Source organism: Littorina saxatilis, unplaced genomic scaffold (genome assembly GCF_037325665.1).
Source record: "Littorina saxatilis isolate snail1 unplaced genomic scaffold, US_GU_Lsax_2.0 scaffold_142, whole genome shotgun sequence".
NCBI lineage: Eukaryota > Metazoa > Mollusca > Gastropoda > Littorinimorpha > Littorinidae > Littorina > Littorina saxatilis.
The window spans coordinates 9,189-31,698 of NW_027128835.1; the positions used below are offsets into that span (position 1 = coordinate 9,189).

Sequence of the window (22,510 nt, forward strand, 5' to 3'; positions counted from 1 at the left end):
TGCATATTTTTCTTTCTTTGAGAAGCATGGGTCTGCACGGCCCCACGAGTGCCACGGAAGGATATGCACATTTTTCCTTCTTTGAGAAGCATGGGTCTGCACGGCCCCACGAATGCGTCCGTGAGTAGTCGATAACGAGTGCCGGCGAAGGTTAATGGCTGAATAACAATGAGTTCCTTTATACGTTGGATTGGGCAAGCCATATATATATATAAATATATCTAGCATCAATAAACCTAAAAATACACTAAGGTCTTTTTCAAAAACAATAGTCTGTTTTAAAAACTTTCAGTAATTTTCAACCTTATAAATCTATACTATAGATACATCAAAAGAAATTTGGTCAGACATGGGATTCAGAAAAAGTGATAATTAAGGAAAAAAAAAGTGGGGGTCTGGGGGCCGCAGAAGGCCCCCAGTAGGGTCCAGGGGCAACGCCCCTGGTCGGGGTCTGGGGCGAAGCCCCCAGAAGCTGAAGGTTTTTAGTATTTTAGACACACAAAAATGGCCCTGAAATGCATATTTCAGCTTAATCATAGCCCCCCCCCCCCCTTTCTCTTCCTTCCCATGTTTCTCAAATTGATTTTACGCTAAGACTCAAAATAAGGAGGAGAAAGAGAGAGAGAGAGAGAGAGAGGCGGGGGGTGGTGGCGTGTGACGGTGTGGTTTCAATGTTCTTACCTTGTGGGTGCCAAACGACCCCAGTGACTGATTACACGACTGGGTTTTCAGGATAGTCAGGTGCTTGTTGCTTTTCAAGTGGCTTTTGAGGGCAGTCTTTCCATTGGAACCGTAGTTGATAACATTAACATCGTTGCACAAAGTGCACTAAGCTTTTCCCGGCAAGTTGATTTTAGCAAAAGCATCGCCAACTTTCAGTTTCACGTCTTGTGTCTTCTGGCCTTTCTCGTATTTCCAGCTCAATGATACAACTTCATCGAGCCAGTCGAATCTCCAGAGATTTTTCTTGTACTTCTGCTGGTCAATTTCCCGGGATAGAACGGTTTCGTCTCGCTTTAGCTTCCTCATCATTTTGGCAAGTGGCTCGAAGCGATGTAAAAATGGCGCCGAATCATTCTCATACGGTATGCTTTAGCTTATACTGAATCCCCGATAGCTACGTTGAAACGGTGACTGTAGGAGACAAAGACACAGAGCGCGTTCCCATACGGATCGACCAGCAACAGTCTGACCGTTTTAGGAACCAACCGTTCAAGAATAGTATGGAATGGAGCGTCGCGATCAGCGGACCGGCCGAAAAACTTGGGTCTTTACCTACATATACCCCAACATTTTCTCAGCGGATTTGCACGAATCTCAAGAATGATCCCTGGAGCCTAAAAATTTACGGAATTCCGTAATTTTACGGAAGAATCCCATGTCTGTTTGGTGCAATTAAACAGGTAACCTAATGGCAAATCATTGTGTAAAACTTTCTTTACAACTTTCTTTCACAAAGTGTACATATTTTTTTTTTTTTTTAGCAATATTGTTTTCGTGGTGCAGTACCTGTGTTTAAAAATAATAAAATACACAGCGGACATAATTTCGCTTTATTTGAATGACTTTCCACTTTACAAAGATTGGTTTAGAATTAGAGCGCAGATTTAAACCAATTTGAAAAAAACAGTTGCTTATACCTTCTACCATGCTTGGTACTTTGAACAAACTTTATGATTGTTTTTGAGGCTTTCATTGTTGCAGCCCAATGCTGCTCAGTGCAAATTAACTTTTTTGAAGGCGAAGTGTCTGCACCCAGACACATCCTTACTCTGAGGTCTCAAAGCAAACCCGCAAATTGAGGCACACCTCCCAACGCCATGCAAGATATTGCAGATTTATTGCACGATTACGTGGCTGGAGCGGATAGGGCAAGTAGCCTAATAAGTTTACAATTTAAAACGAATGCTTCTTTCATTGACAAAAGCAGTAATCATGTGTCAAAACACTGGATCGGCTTTGGAATGCGCTTGTAAATAAAAGTAGACAATGAATTTTTCTTGTGATTCCACTGACCAATCTGCTTGTAGTCTGGACAATCAAGCGTACAAAATATGGCAAAATCGTATGGGTTCACAGGTCTGCTATACACTTCAGGTTTGGGGTGTCCACAAGCTAACTTTTTTTTTACTCGAGCATGTTGGCAACGAACTGGAGAACAACATCTGACCATGTTGATCGGTGGGTGGCCCACTCCGAGGGTCAATGCGCTCCGTTAGTTGCACGAGCTGTTCCTCAGAGAGGGGGCAAGCCGTGGCAGGCACATCCTAACGACTGTCTGGCAAAGGATGGTCCTCGATTATCGATTGAAGGCTTCTCCCTTTCCAGAAGTCCTGTACTGCTGTGGATGTGCTGGCTCGTCTCTCCAGCATCCCCCTGAAGAAGAGCTGCAGGGGAGTTCTGTTGCGCTCTGTCCTCAGGGGTTGGTGGTTCTTCTGTTCCACAATCCACTGTAGGGACCGGTTCAGCCTGGGCAGAAAAACATAGTGGAGGGCCCACAAGTGAATGGGATTGTCCATGTTCAGTATCCCCAGACCACCTTCTGCCTGTGGTGTTCCCATTGCAGTAAACAGGTCATGGTAAGGGTTCACCACATCTTTCCAGACGTCGAGCCAGAGACGCTCGATCCTTTGGTTATGGTCACTGCGGCCTTGCATCGCACTGCCTCTCCCTTCTCCCCTGTGTTCATTCATGAGGGCGACGACATCCAGATTCTCGCCACCATGGTCCATGCGGACTCTTGACGGGAGTCCAAAGCGTTGGGTTCCACCCAAAAACAGATCCCGAATGGTCTCTGACCTGTTGTTTCGGTGGCATGGAGGAAGGTAGTGGCCCGGCTAAAGCCATCGATTGCCCCATGAATCACCATTTTCCACCTGCAATATAACAAACAGAGATCCGTTTCCATATGTGATTTCACCACACAAATTCTGATTAAAGAGTTATTGGGAAATAAGTACAGGTAACATGCTCAGTAAATATTAAAAAGTAATGGTCAAAGTGCTTTTTCATGACCGAGAATCAAGACCATTATTTTTAATATATATCATTGAGAAAAGGTGTGTAACCCATTTAATCCACCTTTCTTCAATTTTGCAAAGAAATAAATCAAGAAAAGCAATTGCTTTATATGACTTTTCTTCGTCATGTCCATAAGCCTTAAGGGTCTTGTAGGTCTTAAAAGGAGGATTCCACTAACTGCTGGGACTCTAAAATTTGATAAAAATAAGCAAAATTTTGGTAATGTCTGCTGGTTAATAACACATACAATTCAGTGAAATTTAATAAAAATAACTGAGAAAACCGCAATGTAAAGCTTTTACAAACTTGACCCCACTGTGACCCCAAAATGTGACAGGGATCAACCAAACTAGGGTCACGTAGGTAGATGATCAAATCCTTCAAGTGTTCAAAGTTTCAAAGCTCAAGCTTCAAAAACACCTGAGATAACATCAATGTTAAGATATTTTGATTCGAACATGACCCCCTGTGACCCCAAAACTTGACGAAGGTCAATCTTCTTCTTCTTCAGCGTTTGACGATGGCTGTGTCTAGATTCTTTGGCCCGTGATGTTGACGAAGTGGGCTGCGACGAAGGTCAATCAACGTTATGTCTTCTTCTTCTTCTTATGCGTTCGTGGGCTGAAACTCCCACATGCACTCGTGGTTTGCACGAGTGGAATTTTACGTGTATGACCGTTTTTACCCCACCATTTAGGCAGCCATACGCCGCTTTCGGAGGAAGCATGCTGGGTATTTTCTTGTTTCTATAACCCACCGAACTCTGACATGGATTACAGGATCTTTTTCGTGCGCACTTGGTCTTGTGCTTGTGTGTACACACGGGGGTGTTCGGACACCGAGGAGAGTCTGCACACAAAGTTGACTCCGAGAAATAAATCTCCCGCCGAACGTGGGGACAAACTCACGCTGACAGCAGGCAACTGGATACAAATCTAGCGCGCTACCGACTGAGCTACATCCCCGCCCACAATCTTATGTCAAGTTGGTAGATTATCAAAACCTAGAAGTGTGCGTACTATTAAAGCTCTAGCTAAAAACACATCTGAGATAACATCAACGTTAAGTTTTTATTAAACGAACATGACCCCGCTGTGACCCCAAAATTTGATGAGGGTCAACGAAACTGGGGTCACTTCGTGAAATCATCAAACCCTAAAAGTGTGCAAAGTTTCAGAGGTCTAGCTGTATAAACTTCTGAGATAACAGCTCAACGTTACATTTTTTGTCCTTGGACAGACAGACAGCCTGCCCACAGCACACATAATTATTTTGATCAAGTATTATTCACTCAGCCAGTCTACCTGCACAAGCATGTGATTAATCCATGGTTGAAGAGTTCTGTGAAAATTGCGCAATTCTGCAAACTCTTTATAGCAGTTAATTTAATTTCGAATAAAATAAAGTACATAGTTGTTCTGCTAAGACGATAAGGCAAATATTTTTGCGTTCTTTTCATGTTTAAGTATCTCGGGAAAAAAAGTTCTATTTATGAAGTGAAATATAATTGACCTACAGATTACTGTCTTTTTATTTGTACAAATGCAAAATGGGAACAACTCTATTTTCTACACAAAATATGAGAGTTACTTGCCTTGAGACCTTGTGTCTGGTACAACGTAGATTTTGATTTAGAAAACAACCAAACTTATGGATCTTATATTGGATTCTGTGTGTTGAAACCTGAAATGAATAGTGTAAATGCAGTATGTATGAGCTCTTTCCTCTTTCGAATATTTGAGCATTCAGAACTTTTCAGTCACCAAGCAGTGACCACACAGTGTGGTTTCTCAACCTATGAGCTATCGAGGATTCAGACTGGTTGCTGGGTGGTTATTTGTTAGGACTAGGTAGCTTGGTATTCACCGAAAAGTATTCCCCCCTCTGCTTATTTCTCTGTTAACTTGAAGGGGTGTTTATTGTTAAAAAAAACACCAAGCAACCAAATTTAAATAACCACCCAGTAGAAATGGTAAGGTATAACCAGAATATGTTTTGTATTCCGTGGGGAAATCATCAATGAACCAGTCTTTCATTACATATCCAGAAAATGACAAAATAAAAAGAAAAGAAAAGAAAATACTTGCACACGACTCACCTTCGTTACCCACCTACCCCTTAGAAGACGCCCTTCCTTTTACGATCCCAAACAAGACATTTTCAAGACCCTGTTTCATAGCTGCCAACCCCTGTGAAGCCCAAAGAGTAGCATTTTGGAACTTTCACCCAATGTCAGAGTTGCAATTGGTGTTTATAAGCGTAGCACTCGCATAATCTTAAATTTGAATCGCAAGCCCGCATTTAAAATGCCATCAAAAACGCTTGTAAGATTCTGAGAGCTCTACGACATTACAACCGTCTAACCATAGTTCAATGTCACACGCTTTCCTTCTTTGCCACTACTAAAGCAAACGTATGCAAGATTGTATGTTACACGCTTTAGGAGCATGGCAAGAACGGATTCAAACTCAAAATCGTCACTCCAAAAAAACATAAAATGCACACACGACTTTTATTTCTCCTGCTGTTATCGTTTCTTCTCTTTACAGATTCTTCAACGCTCAGAATACTGAAAACGGCACCCCAGACGACAGTACTGTTTCCATACGCGAATTTAACTTCCCTTGGAAAGTGGTTCGCTCAGGAGGCCTGTTTGTCTGACACTATAAGGACAGAGTTCTGAACATAGATGACAAAGATTCCGGAATGAACAAACATTTTGCGGATGCAGACACAGAAAGACGTCATGAAGAATGAGATGCTTCAAAAGATACAGACTGTGACGATGACTGTGACGTCATTCCCATATAACGAGACGTCATTCACAGTTGTTCGGTCACTTCCGTCAAAAAGTAGATTTAGACAATCAACGTAATCTCGTGTGGAAGAAAACGTCTGTCACACAACCAAGTCGGAATAGCAGGTATTATTACCTATACACGCAAAGTCTGTCGAATTCTTCGGCAAAAATCGTTGAAAATGATTTGCCCGCATCGGCGTGGAACTTGCACCATAATCTTCACCACCCTTACGTTTCCCCGTTTTTATCCTGTCTCCCTCCAGTTTCCACTTCTAACACCGTCACTGTGCACAGCTTACAACTTAACAAGTGCATTGCATATTCTAATCAAATTCACAATTGGCGCATAGAGTCACCGGAAATGCGAATGCTTGCAATAAAATTCACGATTTGCTAAGCAAGTCACGTGGACAATATCGAGTCATAACGGAGTGGTTCCCAGCCATCGGTACTCGACTAGTTATGCAATGTTCATTGTTGATTGTCAAGCAATAAGTGAACATTTTGCACGCTTGTCATTTTTTTTTTTTTTAGCGTAGCAGCTCAGGCCTTAGAGTAGCAGCGTAGCAATTCCTGCAAAATCGGAGCATGCTGCGCCAAAATCATAGCAATTGGCAGGTATGCTGTTCTCTAAGATATTCTGCTCATAACCTCTGTAAGTTTACCCCCATTATAAGACCTTATTATCTCAGGGTTATGTAGGTCTTAAAAGAAAGATTCCAGCGTCATAAAATAATGTTTAAGAGAATTCCTTATGCCACCTGTATCAATCCACTCAAATTCCATGTTCAAACTGGCACAACCCCCAACATCCTCCCCACCACCGGACACACTCAACATTCACCAAATTTTGAAAAAGGATTTTTTTGTGCCCAGTGTATGTATTTGTAGCTGTACTCACGATATCAACTTGTGGTATCCGTCTAGATGCCAGAGAGCGTTTGGTCCTGATACTTGGTACAGACGACGTCTCGTGGGCCTCAACGCCAAAGCTCTGACAGCTACTCCACCAGGATCAACCCGCTGGATGGCTCCCCGTACTCTGTGCCTTTGTGGAGCGTGTAAGAATACAACTTATTACACTAACGTGACATACCACTCATGTCATAACAACATTCACTCTACATTGCATGTGTAAAGAGGTCTTGTCTGACAAGGACCTGATTTTTCACGGCCTCCAATACCGAAACAAGCGTCCTTCTTTGAACACTCGGAAGAATTTTAAGAACGTAAACACCACACCAGTGACATTTCCTTGCTTTGACATAAAAGATTACACGAGGCATTCGGAGAGATCCAGGTTCAATTTTTAAGCTTCTTCAATCTGGGCGCTTCGACAAAGGGACATTTACAGCAATGAACATGCAACAGTATGTACAGGGTCCCCACTGGTTTTTAGAAACAAAATTCCATGACTTTTCCATGAGCCTCAATAACATTTTCCATGACTAGATCCACAGGTCGCCATTTCCGAACACGCAAACTTTTTACATCTTGTCACTGCCAGTTTTGACACTGGCTTGCTTTGCACTGAATTTGAGTCAGTTTCTACGCAGTGTCTCTTTGACAAGCAAGTCAAGCATTTGCTACGCAGTCAGATTATCGGTAATGTTTGCTGGTCCTGTCATTTCACTAAACTGGACCAGCCACTGTTTGTATCCATCTGCACTTTCGTAAATTCCGTTTCATAACCGTCACTAACACTGTGACTTGACGAACTGTCATTTTTTTCACCGCGATACACAGTTCATTGCGAAGATCTTCCTTGGTAATTCGTTCCAATTCCGCATACTTTTTGTTGTCAAGAAACAACTCGAAAGAAAGCTGGCGTGCTAAAGGTTAATTTTTTTTCTTTCTTATTTATGTTAAATTCCATGACTTGAATTGAAATTCCATGACTTTCCAGGCCTGGAAAATTAAAAATCAAATTCCATGACTTTCCATGACCTGTACGAACCCTGTATGTAGGATAAACAGAATACTACATGGCTTCCTGTTTGATACCAGTTTTACACTAGTGTTTTGAAATATTGTTCGCAGTTTAATATTTAAAAGCACAACTTGTGTAAAACTGGTATTTCATAGGAAACCATATAGTATTCTCTATGTGGACAACAATGTCACAGGCTTACCCACTAAAGTTCTTTAGGAGCTTCTGACATATTTGCCTTAAAAACAACATGCAAAATAACTTGTGGAATCCAAAAGCACCATGCCGCATTAGTGGCCCAATTAGAGCTGCAGACTATTACGCTTTCAATGTAGCATGCTACTTGTAAAACAGAAAATGCTACTTCGTTATACAGACACTCTACAATGTTCATTTGTTCCTGCTGCTGTTTTCTTGTCTGAACACAGTTATTGCAACATTTGTGTCTTGACATATAAACATGTAGGTGCAGTGGATTATAAGATGATGCAATACTTAAAGATAAACACCATTTGCTACACTATAAATTCAAGATTGCTACACATGAAGCTTCATAGGGGCTGACAGCTCTGCATCATACACCTGCACATAAATCTTACTGACTGAGTTGATGTGTATTTACACATTGCACACCTCCCACATTGAAGTAAACAATTGAATATCTTCAGTTAATCGAAGTACACTTAAAGATGAAGTTCTCTCCATAGGAATACTGTGCATCACCCTTGCATGTAAGTGAACTCAAAGTACTATGTGAACAGAACAGAACCAATTCTGGTCTGTTTGCAACCGCATGAACGCAGGAAAGAGATCATTGTCAGATTGAATTACAATTAACATTGACACGCTTCCATTTGAAACTTTTCAGTTGTCATTGTGGATTGACGCCCCGGGCCCCAGATCCTGCGTTTAACTTTATCCTCGACGAACAAAACAACAGGCACCAATTGGGTGGCCGCCTCACCTGTGATTGTGTTGACCAGGTTGGCAACCGAGCCAGACAGGGTAGAATTGCTGGTACCAGTTGTCATCGATCCCGATGTTGAGGCGATGGCCTCACGATCACCCGAAACAGCTTCTTGCAGACGTTGGTTGTCTTTCTGGAGCGAGACAATGGCCACTTGGCAGGTCTCTTGCCGCTCCCCCAGCCTGCGTAGTTCTGCCAATACCGCGGCCAAAGCAGTGGCGCTTTCTTCCCCTCCTGCTGTGGCTGACTCAAACCCACCGGGTTGTCGCTGCGAGGCTGTCTGGTTGCTGGCCCTCGGCCGACCTGCAGCGGCTCGGGTCACTTCGGCTACCCGCCTTGACGCTGCCCTCCTGGGAGGCATATTCCTGTGCATAAAAAACAGGATATGTGAACACAGCCTTATTTGTCAGATTACTGAGAATTACACATAAGCCTTGAACTTGTCTGCTGCTCCTTGCAGGAGTTAACAACTCCTTCACTGTTCAGCCTGTAAAAGGTGTTTAATATCCCATACTTCTGAAGTTGTCACCAGATTTTGGGAGTCTGAAATACAAACCAAAGAAATTGATTAAAATCTGACCCAAAGTACTTCAAACCAATTGTGTTTTCTGTGTCAAACTCAAATCCTGGCACCCAGTACCCCCACCAAACGAGTTTGGAATCTCTGAGGCTCAATACATTTATGACAAACAGAACACCAACAGGAAATTACATCATGGTTCTCTGAACTGTCACACACCAACATAATACCTGGCTAACAAATCCACATACTAACTAATGTTGGAATCTCTGAGGCCCTATAGCTTAATTTGACAAAAAGAACAACAGCGAACCATGTTTTCTGATTCTCTGAAAAATCAGCCCCACCATGAAATATTACCTAGCCCACGGTACATGTACTTTAACCAAAATAGTGTTTGTAATCTGTGAGGCACCAGCCAACACAAGTGACAACAGTACCTCCACAGGAAAAACATTTCCCGATTCTCTGCCAAGTCAAACAACACATGAAATATTACCTAGCCCACAGGCACAGTACCACAACCAAAATAAATTTGGAATCTCCTTGGCAAAATAACAGGTGATTGACAAAACAGTACTTCCACAGGAACCAATATTTCCTGATTCACTGAAATGACAAACACCCGAGGTAATTGACATACAGTACCTCCACAGGAACAAATATTCTGATTCTCTGAATTGACAAACGCTCACATGAAAAGGCATCGTAACACCAACATGTTCATCAGAATCTCACCTGAAAATTATTTCCAAGTACTCTGGAAAAACACTGATCCATACTATCCACCAACACAGAAACATACTGTTGAAACATGTCACGATATCTTGATTTGACAGAACACTCAACAATCGTGTTGATCAAAGAACCATTCCACCTTGAACTGGTTTTTAGACAAGGGACATCATCCACTGTCTGTCATAAACTCGAGTTACTTCCCATCTACCGATCTGGTTGACCCCATTTAGAGCCGTCGATTTATAATGCCACCCACCCGCATCAAACAAGAAAGAAAATGTAAACAATTTGAAGATTCCCTGTTCCTATACCCGTGCTTTGTAAGCTGATCAGTCAAAACGCACAATGCAACCTGACCCGGCTACAACATTATTTAATCACACAAAAACCGACTGTGTTTATCGCCTGACGAAGGGACTTGTACAACCTGGCCTGTCCTGACGTTGCTTGATCTTCTTGATCTTGATATGTTACGCCAACAGGTCCCAAGCTTGGGAATATACGTTTGCTAGATGCACACCATCACCCAGGAAATGACGCTGCAAATTCAGGTAACGTAAACTGTTTTCCAGCGGAAAACATAAAATCATGGTCCCAATATACAACTCTAGGGGAGTCCACAGTGCCCTGCCGAAGCAACGCATTGACCTCCATAGCTGCGGCGTTGTATGATGGATCGAAACACACACACAGACAGACAGACAGACAGACACACACACACACACCACGACCCTCGTCTCGATTCCCCCCTCTACGTTAAAATATTTAGTCAAAACTTGACTAAATATAAAAACGGTATTACTTAACTTTAAAATCAGAATCTGTGACTGTGAAACATTGGTCCATTTCTCAGTTGTTTTTCAACAGTTTAAAATTCCTTTTTGAAGCTTTACTATTCTAATATTCAGCACAGAAGAGTTACCTGAAGTACTGTCCCCTGTCCTTTCAGACGAGCTTGTATCATTAAGGACCCAGTAAGCTTGTTGGAAGCAGTAATTGGTTCCACCAACGCATCCAACTCTTGATCAGATATCCTGGAATACACCATGCGTTGTACTTGTAGCATTCCATTTTCCCTGAAAATTGCCAAACACTTTTATTACTTGCGTTGTATCGATAAACGAAGCACAAGTAAGAAACAATAATAAAAGCAAAGAAAATAGCAACACGATATGCAAACATCTAACAAAGCCGAGCAAGCAGAATGACAGGTCTAATGAAAAACAAAGAGGTACCGATTCGGAAACAAGATCGCGATTCTTTCCTTCGCTGCACGACGCAAATCTTCTGTGACCTTTGACCAAACGTAGCTTCCACATTCGATCACCGTGCTCAGCTTAATATTTACAACAGAAAGCCGAGGGGGTGGAATACCGAGATGAACCTACAGAAATGTGCATCCTCAAACCTGACATATTCATCCCAACATTTAATGAACTCAAAAACACAGAAAGTTGCTTTCACACGCCATCTTTGATAATTGATTGCCACTGCCAGTGGTTATCAAACCGGGACCCGGTACCCGTGTTTCAAAGATCACGCATTGTTTCTTCCATTAAGTCACAAATGAACAAGCAAACAAAACGTTGCTTACCTTCTTAAAACTTCTTCTGGCTCATTACCAGACTGCAACAAATTGACGCAATGGCGGGTCTGATCCAAAAATGTTCCATCCAGTGGCGTCGCTATTTTGGAAGATGCATGGCGCAAACCGGAAGTAGTATCTCCACGAGATTGTCGCTTTGCATGTCGTACATTTTCCGATTCAAGTTCTAATTAGTTACAGCTGCATTTATTAAATACAGCTGCATTTAAAAATAAATACAGCTGTATTTAAAAATAATTACACCTGTATCTAAAAATAATTACAGGTGTATTTATTTTTAAATACAGCTGTATTTACTATTAAATACAGGTGTAATTATTTTTAAATACAGCTGTATTTATTTTTAAATGCAGCTGTATTTAAAAATAATTACACCTGTATTTAATAATAAATACAGCTGTATATATTTTTAAATACAGGTGTAATTATTTTTAAATACAGCTGTATTTATGATTAAATACAGCTGTATTTATCATTAAATACAGCTGTATTTATTTTAAATTACAGCTGTAATAGTTATGAGCCAAACGGCTTTCCATAGAGAAAAGCATGATTTCAGTGCAAGCCAGACAACGGGTGGGGAAATGGTCTCGGCAAAGAAATTACAATGCAGGGTTCGGTGAAAGAGAGACAGTAGAGAGCACGAGAGAGTCTATGGCCAAAGTGATCCGGGTTCGATTCATTTTGTGCACATGTGTCAGTTAGTGTTACTGTTTGTGTGTGTGTGTGTTTGTGTGTGTGTGTGTGTGTGCATGAGTCTGTATGTGTGTGTGTGTGTGTGTGTGTGTGTGTGGGTGTGTAAGAAAGAAAGAGAGAGAGGGAGGGAGTGAGGGAGAGAGAGAGAGTGTGTGTGTGTGTGTGTGTGTGTGTGTGTGTGTGTGTTTGTGTGTGTGTGAATGTCTGAAGAGTACTCGGGTCCAGCGCGTATGGCATTCCGTTTGTCAAATAATTATTTGGATACTTTTTCATGTTTTTTTCACCAGTTTTAGCTAAATAATCATTATTTAGAAGCTCATGTGCTAAATAAGTAATTGTTTATAAACAATGTAAAACAATTCTAAATAAAATTTTTTTTACGTAAACCATTCATTATTTACCTAAACAATTCATTGTTTACGTAAATAATTCATTGTTTACGTAAATAATGATTTATTTACGTAAACAATATATTATTTAGACTTATATTACATTGTTTATAAAGAATCAGCAATGTTGCTAAATAAATCATTATTTACGTAAACAATGAATTATTTACGTAAACAATGAATTGTTTAGGGAAAGCAGTTTTCATTATTTAGGGGAATCAAGAATTGACTTCTAAGCTTCATTTTTTTTCTTTGTGTATATACTATAATTCAATACAAGGTATCTCCAAACATTATCTATCAGAAAATGTTCGTAAATTTGTTTATTTTACAAGCTGAAATTGCCGTACGAAAAGAACTGAATGCGAAAACAAACAAAAGGTCAAGGTCATAACCGGGAGTGTTTAGTGTTTGCATTCTCTCCCTTGAAGTTGTTGAAAAAAAGTTTTCCGTCCTAAGTTTTCTGTTCTGTCTCAACAAAAACTTTCTCTTTCCATTTCTCCTACTGCATGATTACACTTTTTTTTTTATCTGTAGGTTACACAACACAACACAACTTGGTATGAGCTCTGACGCGATGACGTCACACAGTCGTGTGCAGAGTTGTCCGGCCTTGCCTCTGGCATTCCGGTGTCACGGCGTGAGTTTACACTGTCCTGAGTTTACGCAGTGGCCCCAATGCGCGTGCGTCGAAATATGCGTCACTTCCTGACCAAATTCACGACGCCTACAGCGTCGTGAGTTTATGATGATGTGAATTTACCAAAGCATTTTTGAGGTTGCCACGGTGACCGTCTTTGTTTCGCCGATCGCGTTTGCCACTGTATCAAATAATTCAGTGGGAAATCGATGGGTTTGTGTTTGTCAGTGGTCTGCGAGTGTTGCGGAAGAAAAGGTGTAGATTTTTTTCTCAACAAATTTAGATTAGATTTGAATTTTAGAATAGTGGGAATCGATGGTTTTGTGTTTGTTACCTTGGACTATTTATAATTATATGCTCCCTCGTAGAGATTGTTTTAGTCACCTTTTTCATGTTTGTGTTTAAAAAAAAACACACATAAAGCTGGATATGTTCGGAATCAGAAATGCTTCCTCTAGTTGCCAAAATCAAAATGGATACTTGTCTTATACATGCGTCTGGGTTTGAGTTGACTTAAGTCAAGTGTTGTTTGTTGCAGTGACATAAATGAATTATCGTGATAATCAAAATAAAGAGAGAAATAGCAAATTGTAAATGTGTTAACATAAACTTGAATGAACGTTTACTCTCTCTCATCCTTGGTTCCCAGAGCCGCATGCGCCCCAGTGTGGTGGGTGTTTTTGGGTGGGGTTCTGTTCTGTTTTCTTCTGTTCTGTATTTTTGTTTGTATTTTGTTTCTGCCTCGGTGCGAGTGATTTCGGAGAAAATGTTTCAAAGAAAGCATCTGATCAGCGAACTGTTCCATCGTGCGGGTTATGATCACTAAAAACGTGATTGACACCTTCCTTACTCAAAGTGAAAACAACCGGCTTCGAGTTCGGCAAATTCACGATGGCGGAAGTGACGCATATTTCGACGCACGCGCATTGGGGCCACTGCGTAAACTCAGGACAGTGTAAACTCACGCCGTGACACCGGCGGAACTCGCGAGAAGGCAAACACGCAAAATCTGCACTCTGAATCTTCCGCATTTATCGACATGGTCTCTAGTTGTAGTGTTAAACATTGCCATAATAGACAAGATAGAGATAGGGACAGAAGATTCTTTTCTGTTCCATTTGTTGTCAACGGAAAGGGCAAAGAGACAAGGGATTTGACTGCACGACGCTGGCACAGCTTCAGCTGAAGAATTTCAACTTTGAATCAACAGCTAGGAGATACGTGTGCTCTGATCATTTTGTCAATGGTAAGTACTCATGCTTTTGTTCACCTGCCTTGGTTAGTCTGTGTTTTATGCAAGCTGTGTTGTGATGGTAGTGTGCGGACAGTCGGTCAGTCCTGCACCGAGTGCAGTCTATGACTGAGTGAGTCAGTCTTACACTTTATACTCTCAGTATAACAACTTATCATGGTTGCCCAAAACCATGACTTGTGAGAATGCCATAGGTGTGAAATACTTGGATTTGATAATCAGAATTTATTTGAACACTAAATGGTCATTGTTGATACAACTTTATAGTTCAGTTTTAAAGGGTAGATCTGTGTCTAGATTTACTCATAATTCATTTTGTTTGGGTGACTTATTTTTAAAATAACTCCCAATCCATAATTTACAATACATTTGCCTTTGATTTTTTCTGCAGGGCAACCATCTGTGGGAAGTAAACACCTACTTTGAAACTTGGGTATGGTGCAGGGACACAGCCTGACAGCCAACAAGGACAGTACCAGAGACTCAAGGAGAGGAAGAAGCTTGTGGGGAGTGAGTCAACTCCTTCTCACCCTAATTTAGCAGAGGATGCTGTTGATGGCGACGGTGAAGGTACTTCGGATACAGCAGAACTGGCTGCTCCTCTTCTCGAGAGAGGTGACTGTGGCGGTACTGAAACCTATGACAATTTTGCCTGGATTTCTAAAGATGAAGAAAAGCAGCAACGGGATGAACTAAACAGGCTGGTGCTAGAAACTCGGGAACTTAAAGACGAACTTGCCAAGAAAAAAAATGACACTTGATTCTTTGAGGGACAATGACGATACTGTACGATATTTTACTGGGATTTCTAATTTCTTCACACTTGTTACATTATTTGATTTTCTTGCATGGCATTTGCCAACACACTCGCGCAGAGCACTGACACAGTTTCAAGCTCTCATTCATGCATATACGCCTTAACACACCTCTGCAACACCTGGCATACATCTTTTCTGTGTCAAGAACAACTGCCAGCAAAGTTTTTCACGAGACTGTGCATATCATGTACCACAGACTGCAGCCACTTGTTTTCTGGACAGACAGGCGAAGTATATAGACAAGTCTACCGCCACAGTTCCTTCCCTATCCATGGAACAGAGTAGTCATCTTGAACACACACGGCCAGTACCGTGTAACTGGCCTTGGCACGGAACGATCCAAGGGGGGCAATCTCAGTCATCTCAAAGAGGGAAATCCAAACGCAATCCGCTTTGTTCGATTTTATGGGCTTGGACGATAGAGAAAAATAAAAAAAGCAAAAGCTGGAGTCCAGTCTGGACGAAACTGCTATCAAGAACGCAGAATTGATTTTTTCTGAGTTTTTTTTTAAGCCGTAAGCGCCATGTTTATCGGAGCAGGAAACTCTTCCATAGTGAGGCCCCTTTGTTGGTTTCACTGCGGCCGCATTGTGAACAGCAGTTAAACATGGCGCTTACGGCTAAAAAAAAAAACTCAGAAGAAATTAATTCTGCGTTCTTGATAGCAGTTTCGTCCAGACTGGACTCCAGCTTTTGCTTTTCTTATTTTTCTCTATCGTCCAAGCCCGTAAAATCGAACAAAGCGGATTGCGTTTGGATTTCCCTCTTTGAGATGACTGAGATTGCCCTCCTTGGATCGTTCCGTGCCAAGGTCAGTTGCACAGTACATGTACTGGCCGTGTGTGTTCAAGATGCAGAGTAGTGTCCATTATTGACTGTTTTGAAATATATTCATTGAGAGACCCTCCAGTGTTGATGCTAGTGCACTCACCTGGTCAAACTACAAGCACAACAATACAATTAAATACCTAATATCAATTACACCTCAAGGCCATATTTCTTTTATTTCTAAAGGGTGGGGTGGGCTTTCAAGTGACAAGCACATCACTGCAAATAGTGAAAACATAACAGAAAGACTGTTGCTACTGCTTATGCGAGACATCAGAATCAGATACAATACACCACAGTTTAATTAACATATTCTCTAGTCTAAACAATGCCTTCAGTTCACTAGGCTGTGTTTATGCAGCGTCACAGCAAGAATCACATGATACCAGTGCAAACATTGACAAGCCCAGAAGATACAGTGACCATTTTGTCCAGTGTTACCACTTCTTCCTCTTCCCTTGCAAACAAAAGATCAGTCAGAATATCAGAGTTCAGAATTTTGTACTTTCCACAAAGAATACCGATAACTCGCTCAACATAAATTCTCAGATTAGCTAGTTTGCGTGTTGACTATCTCATTAGCTGTAAGCTGACTCTTCCCTCTTGTAAAGGCAGGGATTTTCACTTGTGCACCTCTCATACAGTCATAGCCACTAGTTCATTAATGTCAAATACCCTGTCGGCCAAAATCACATCATTTTGTACAATATTGTCTAGATACCCACTATTTGCAGTGATGTGCTTGTCACTTGAAAGCCCACCCCACCCTTTAGAAATAAAAGAAATATGGCCTTGAGGTGTAATTGATATTAGGTATTTAATTGTATTGTTGTGATAGGGGAAAGGGGGGAGATGGGACATAATTGTATAGTGGAGTTATGTGACGCAGGTGTACAAAATTTCATGGGCCACGAACTTTGAGTAGGCACTGTACGGTGAAATATTGTCCGTACAGTGCAGTGATGTCACGTGTGAGATGTGACCAATCAGAGAAGAGTATTGACTGAGGTGGCGTTGTATAGACATTACACGGACAGAGCTTTACAGACCACTGAAGGGAGAAGAAGTGTCTCCTGTTGGGTAAAGTTTCTCACCGGGCGCTGGGAGGTCGGTTAGACTCGTGCCGCGGTATTGAATCGTTGGATTCAACTGCTGTGTTTACAGGTATTTATTGAATTGATATTTTGCTCGGAGATATTATTTTGCTCGGAAATATTGACTTGAGAAATGACCGGGAGAGTCATGTGTGAATTGGCTGAAAAGCGTGCGCTGATGTCAGCCATTGTTGAAAAGGGAATGTTTACATGTTTTTCGGAAATGAAGTCGCTTATGAGTAAGCGGGTGTATATACTGTAACCGCATAAGTTAGTTGACGGTAGTGATAAAGAATGTCAGAAAAGTTTATTCAAGTATGGAGACTTATGGTAGTTTAAACTTGTGTATTTTAGCATCCCGGGCCGAGGGGGTCGCGGAACTGGGGAACGAGACGGGAGGTTCCGCCCTTACGTCCCGAGCCGTGAGCTGCGGGAGCGCAGGAGGGAGACAGCGTGAAGCGCTGTAGAACGGGGACCCCGTCCCCATTCCACCACGCGAAGACAGTTTGTGTGGGTGGGGTGGAGCAGTACGTGCCACTGAATGTGTGAGTACGACTGGGAAAAAGCAACCAGCGAGATAGCTGTGCGGAGATACGTTCCCCAAGAAAACAAACACGAGACGTAGAGCGTCCGTGAGTTTAGTGATCTGTGTGTAACAGAAATGAATATTGACAGAAGTATTGTTTGAGACAATGACTTCGTGTGTAGTGAGACAGACAGGCTCTCACGGAACAAAGCTTGAAGTGTTCTACGTGTGTGCGCGTGAATTATAGACTGCATGAGAAAGTAACATGTGTGTATTTCTGTGCAGCTAGTTTTCTGTATGTTAACAGAAATAGAACTTCCATGTTGAGTGAGAGTGATTTGTAGAATGAATGGGAAATAATATGTTTATGTTGTGTTGATTATTTCAATAGAGGTACAGGGGCAAAGGGCTATAACTGTGTTCTTGTCTTTGTGCCTGGTTGGAGTGTTGTGTGTGTGTGTGTGAAGGCTAGATAGTAAACAGAGAGAAGCACGCACAATTTCTGATAGGAATATACATACACACAGACATACACACGGAAATTCCAGCCGTAACAAAGCAGTATGTAAGAAATGTTTAGTCCTTTGTACTGGAAACTTGCATTCTCCCAGTAAGGTCATATATTGTACTACGTTGCAAGCCCCTGGAGCAATTTTTTGATTAGTGCTTTTGTGAACAAGAAACACTTAACAAGTGGCTCTATCCCATCTCCCCCCTTTCCCCTATCCCATCTCCCCCCTTTCCCTCGTCGCGATATAACCTTCGTGGTTGAAAACGACGTTAAACACCAAATAAAGAAAGAAAGAACACTGAACATACCACTACCAGTATTGCAGGTATGAAGCCAAAGTGAAGAGAACACTTTCACTAAATGTTCAAAATTGAAATAACATACTGTGGGTATGCGAGTCATTAACTATTCATTATGATCAATAGACCTGTGCGCTTTTTTGCAGAAATAGGTGTGTTCAATTTTGTTGTCATCAAAACAGAACTAGTTGATAATAGAAACTAACTTTCAGTTCCACTGCCAATTTAAACACTGTATTACTTGACTGTACTGATGCAGAACTATGCTGGACCACACACTCTTATTTGTTCCCTAAATCAAGCAGCCAATCCGTGTCACTGGAAACATTGAACAAGGAGAATGAACAATATACCTGGCTGAATAAGTTGATAATCAAACTGCTCATGATTCTTTGTTATTCACAGCAGTGGATGTAAAACAATCACAAAATAAGGTCCTGTATGCATCATAATTTATACTTGTAGCACTTGATTTTGTATTGTGGTCGGTGATCCTAAACAAAATGTATGTCTTCATCTGTGCATGATTTTACTTTAAGAATAAAATGAAACAAGAATGGAACAATTAATGACTTCTCTGTGAGTGTGAACTGTGATTTAAAACATTACATGCTCTCTTTTCTCTCCCTCTCTTCTTCTTCTTCTGCGTTCGATGTATTCTCTCCCTCTCTACAACTTTACTACTGCGACTTTCTGTGTGTACAGTCATACATGATGTTTGTTTTCCCACACACATGAGCAAACGAGTCTGGCAATTGTCACTGTTTCTTGCTGCGTTTCACGGCTGGTGTTTGCAGCTGCTCCTGGTTCACATCCACTGCTTGTAGAGGCTCAGCTTCTCTGTCCAGCCAGTTTCCAACTAGCTCTGGAAGAACTGCGAGTCTAAACACTTTCAAAGCTTTCTCCACACACATTGCCCAAAAATCACAGGCAATTCTCGGACAATAACTTTATCCACAGTAGTCCACACCATGAAATCGCAGTAGTAGGAGGAACTGGTCATAACAATCTGGCACTGTAGTTGACTAAAGTATGGGTGGTCTTTGTGCAGACAAAGCATCCCCTCACTGTTAGATTCCAAACAGAAATGGCGGTCTGCCACAGCACACTCAACAGCTGACTCCTTGAAGGTGAAGGGACGTGTGTGCAGGTTTCTCCAACTCCGGCCATGCAGGTACAGTGTGCTGCCAGTATGTTGCCATCAGAAGTGGCGATGATCCAAGGAGAAAGTGCTGGTTCATTAAGGCGTTGTGAATGAAGAATCTGAAACATAAATTGAAGGTCGCACAAATCAGCATTCAGCTAGGTCAATCGAATGAATACGCACATAATGTGCTTTACAATAACCTTAACAATGAAAAGTAAACAACAGATTTTTAACTGAATATGAACAGGAAGCTCATTATAAATATAATATTTTGCAAGCTATTTCAAAATATAAATATATTCAAGACTATCTACAGCTTTTGTCGTAGTCCAGAATACAAACTGAAGCGAAGAATATATCAAAGACAAAGCCTCAACACAATATCCTGAACTGCAACACAAGACAGAGAACACTCACGTTCATTCATTATAAACTGAAAGCACATTCTTACCTTTGCAGAAATGACAGAGTTCTGACAGCCATCAGGGCTGTAGCACTTGACATCCCCACCCAGCCAGAGACAAAAAGTCGGTAGGAATCCAAACTGTTGTAAGCTTTTCAGCTGCTCACATGTGTATCTGTATGCACTCTTGCCAAGCACAAAATAATTTACGATGTTGATGTAACTCAGCTCTGGCAGATCGTCCGGATTTGCTGACCAACACCTGGTTGAGAATGTCATACGGATCATTCCCGTCAATCTCCAAAATCTTCTGGTGGTATCGCCGCCTCTCCTCTGGTAACAATCGCTCAGAATATTTTCGCTTCTCGCCCGATCGCAATGTTTTGCATGAGGCAAGGGAAGTCACTCCAGATTCTTCTCGGAACGCGTCGGAGGCATTGTTTCCCGTTTTTCAACGGTTCACAGCTGTTTTTACTTTTCTCTTTGAAATGAAACGATGAAAGGAAGAGAAATGGAAAGACAGGCATGTTGTTGGGACATAAACAGAACAGAGAACATAAGGGGAAAAAAACTGTGTTTCAACAACTTCAAGCAAGAAAATGCAAACACTATAAACACTCCCCGCAGGGAAACACCTTAATTGACCTTGACCTTTGACTGTGTTTGAGATCAGTTATTTTCGTACTCGGCTTGTAAAATAAACAAAATAATATCCAAACAACAGCTATTTTAAGATAAGAGTGTGTGGAGAGACCTTGTATTCAATTATAGTAATCACTGAAAGACATAAAACTTAGTTCAGAAGCGAATCCTAGAAACCCCTAAATAATGGAAAATGTGTTGGCTAAACAATTCATTGTTTACGTAAATAATTCATTGTTTACGTAAATAATGATTTATTTAGCAACATTGCTGATTCTTTATAAACAATGTAATATAAGTCTAAATAATATATTGTTTACGTAAATAAATCATTATTTACGTAAACAATGAATTATTTACGTAAACAATGAATTGTTTAGGTAAATAATGAATTGTTTACGTAAAAAAAAAAATTATTTAGAATTGTTTTACATTGTTTATAAACAATTACTTATTTAGCACATGAGCTTCTAAATAATGATTATTTAGCTAAAACTGGTGAAAAAACATGAAAAAGTATCCAAATAATTATTTGACAAACGGAATGCCATAAGCGCGAGCGTTTTTTTATTACCTCAGGCGTGCAGACTCAGTGCAGACTGCAGTGGTTCGATTGCTCTTGCCTAGCACAGTAGCAGACGACACAAGAAAAAAGGGTTGATCAGAGATCAACAGGGCCAAAACATGTTGTAGAACATGGGGGGGGGGGGGGGGGGGGGATTAGTTGTGTGTGCGACTTTGAAAACGTAGAATGGAACTCCGCATAAAAGAACGTTCCAACGTAAAATCAAACTAACTCCTTTATACCGTATTTTGCCATGTTTAGGCACGGTCATGAAAGGGGTTCCAATGGTGCAGCCATAGTCGTATTTTTAGAGTATGCACAAACACACGCCTCATCCCCCAGATCATTGGTGACCTGAAGAAAGCAGTTCGAGCTGGGTTCAAGGCCATGCCTATTCAGGAAAGCTTCCGCGCCATTGACAATTTCGGAGGTGTAATTTGATAACACCTCAGTTTTGGAGAAAAGGTAAATGTCCGACCATTTTACCTATAGACTCGAAACTTTGTAGAATGGTCGTGGACGAACTAAAGTTCATGCACAACAGCTATCAAAATATTTGTTAAATTCAAATGACTGAAAAAATAACCCCTTCGTTGTAAAGTTTCACTTGCGCAATATGCGCAAATTTAATCAATGATATGAACGCATTCATCCATGGGAAATGTCCTGATCCTGCCTGCAATTGCTGTATTGAAGGCATTGATTGTCTAATGTTGATTAATGTATACTATGTCATTTGAATTACCCCAATCCACTCATATACAGAAAAATGAACGACTGAAACGGGAATCAAAGGTGGGAGCAGCAATGCAACTTCAATCACGGTATCATCAGTGGAAGAAAAGTGACTAAAAAGGAGGAAGCACCAATCCACACATAATCACAGTAACATGTAACACAAGGTGACTCGGATGAAGCAGCCACCCAACTAATGTATTATGACAATGAGCAATCTGCACATAACATAAAACCATCAAAGCGATGTTCCTTAAAATAAAATGGTATCCAGGTCACTTGGGTTCAGTTATGTCATAGCATAAAACAGCTCACTGCTCCCATGAATTGTTCTGAGCCTTGCAATGATAAGTAAAGCAATGAGAGCAGATCTGATGCAGTGC

The 22,510-nt window shown here is 41.1% G+C and overlaps 1 protein-coding gene across 1 annotated transcript; it reads right to left on the reverse strand.

The window, feature by feature from the left end:
- Positions 1-569: 569 nt before the first annotated feature.
- On the reverse strand, positions 570-6,914 carry LOC138957149 (uncharacterized). Its single transcript, XM_070328312.1, has 2 exons — positions 6,723-6,914; positions 570-2,876 (listed from the first exon to the last, which is right to left on the reverse strand). The coding sequence occupies exon 2, from the start codon at positions 2,730-2,732 to the stop codon at positions 2,268-2,270; it is 465 nt and encodes a 154-aa protein (XP_070184413.1). The 5' UTR covers positions 2,733-2,876; positions 6,723-6,914; the 3' UTR covers positions 570-2,267.
- Positions 6,915-22,510: the final 15,596 nt, after the last annotated feature.

Coding starts and splice junctions, on each gene's coding strand:
- LOC138957149 (XM_070328312.1), bottom strand. CDS start 2,732: ATGGACCATGGTGGCGAGAATCTGGATGTCGTCGCCCTCATGAATGAA.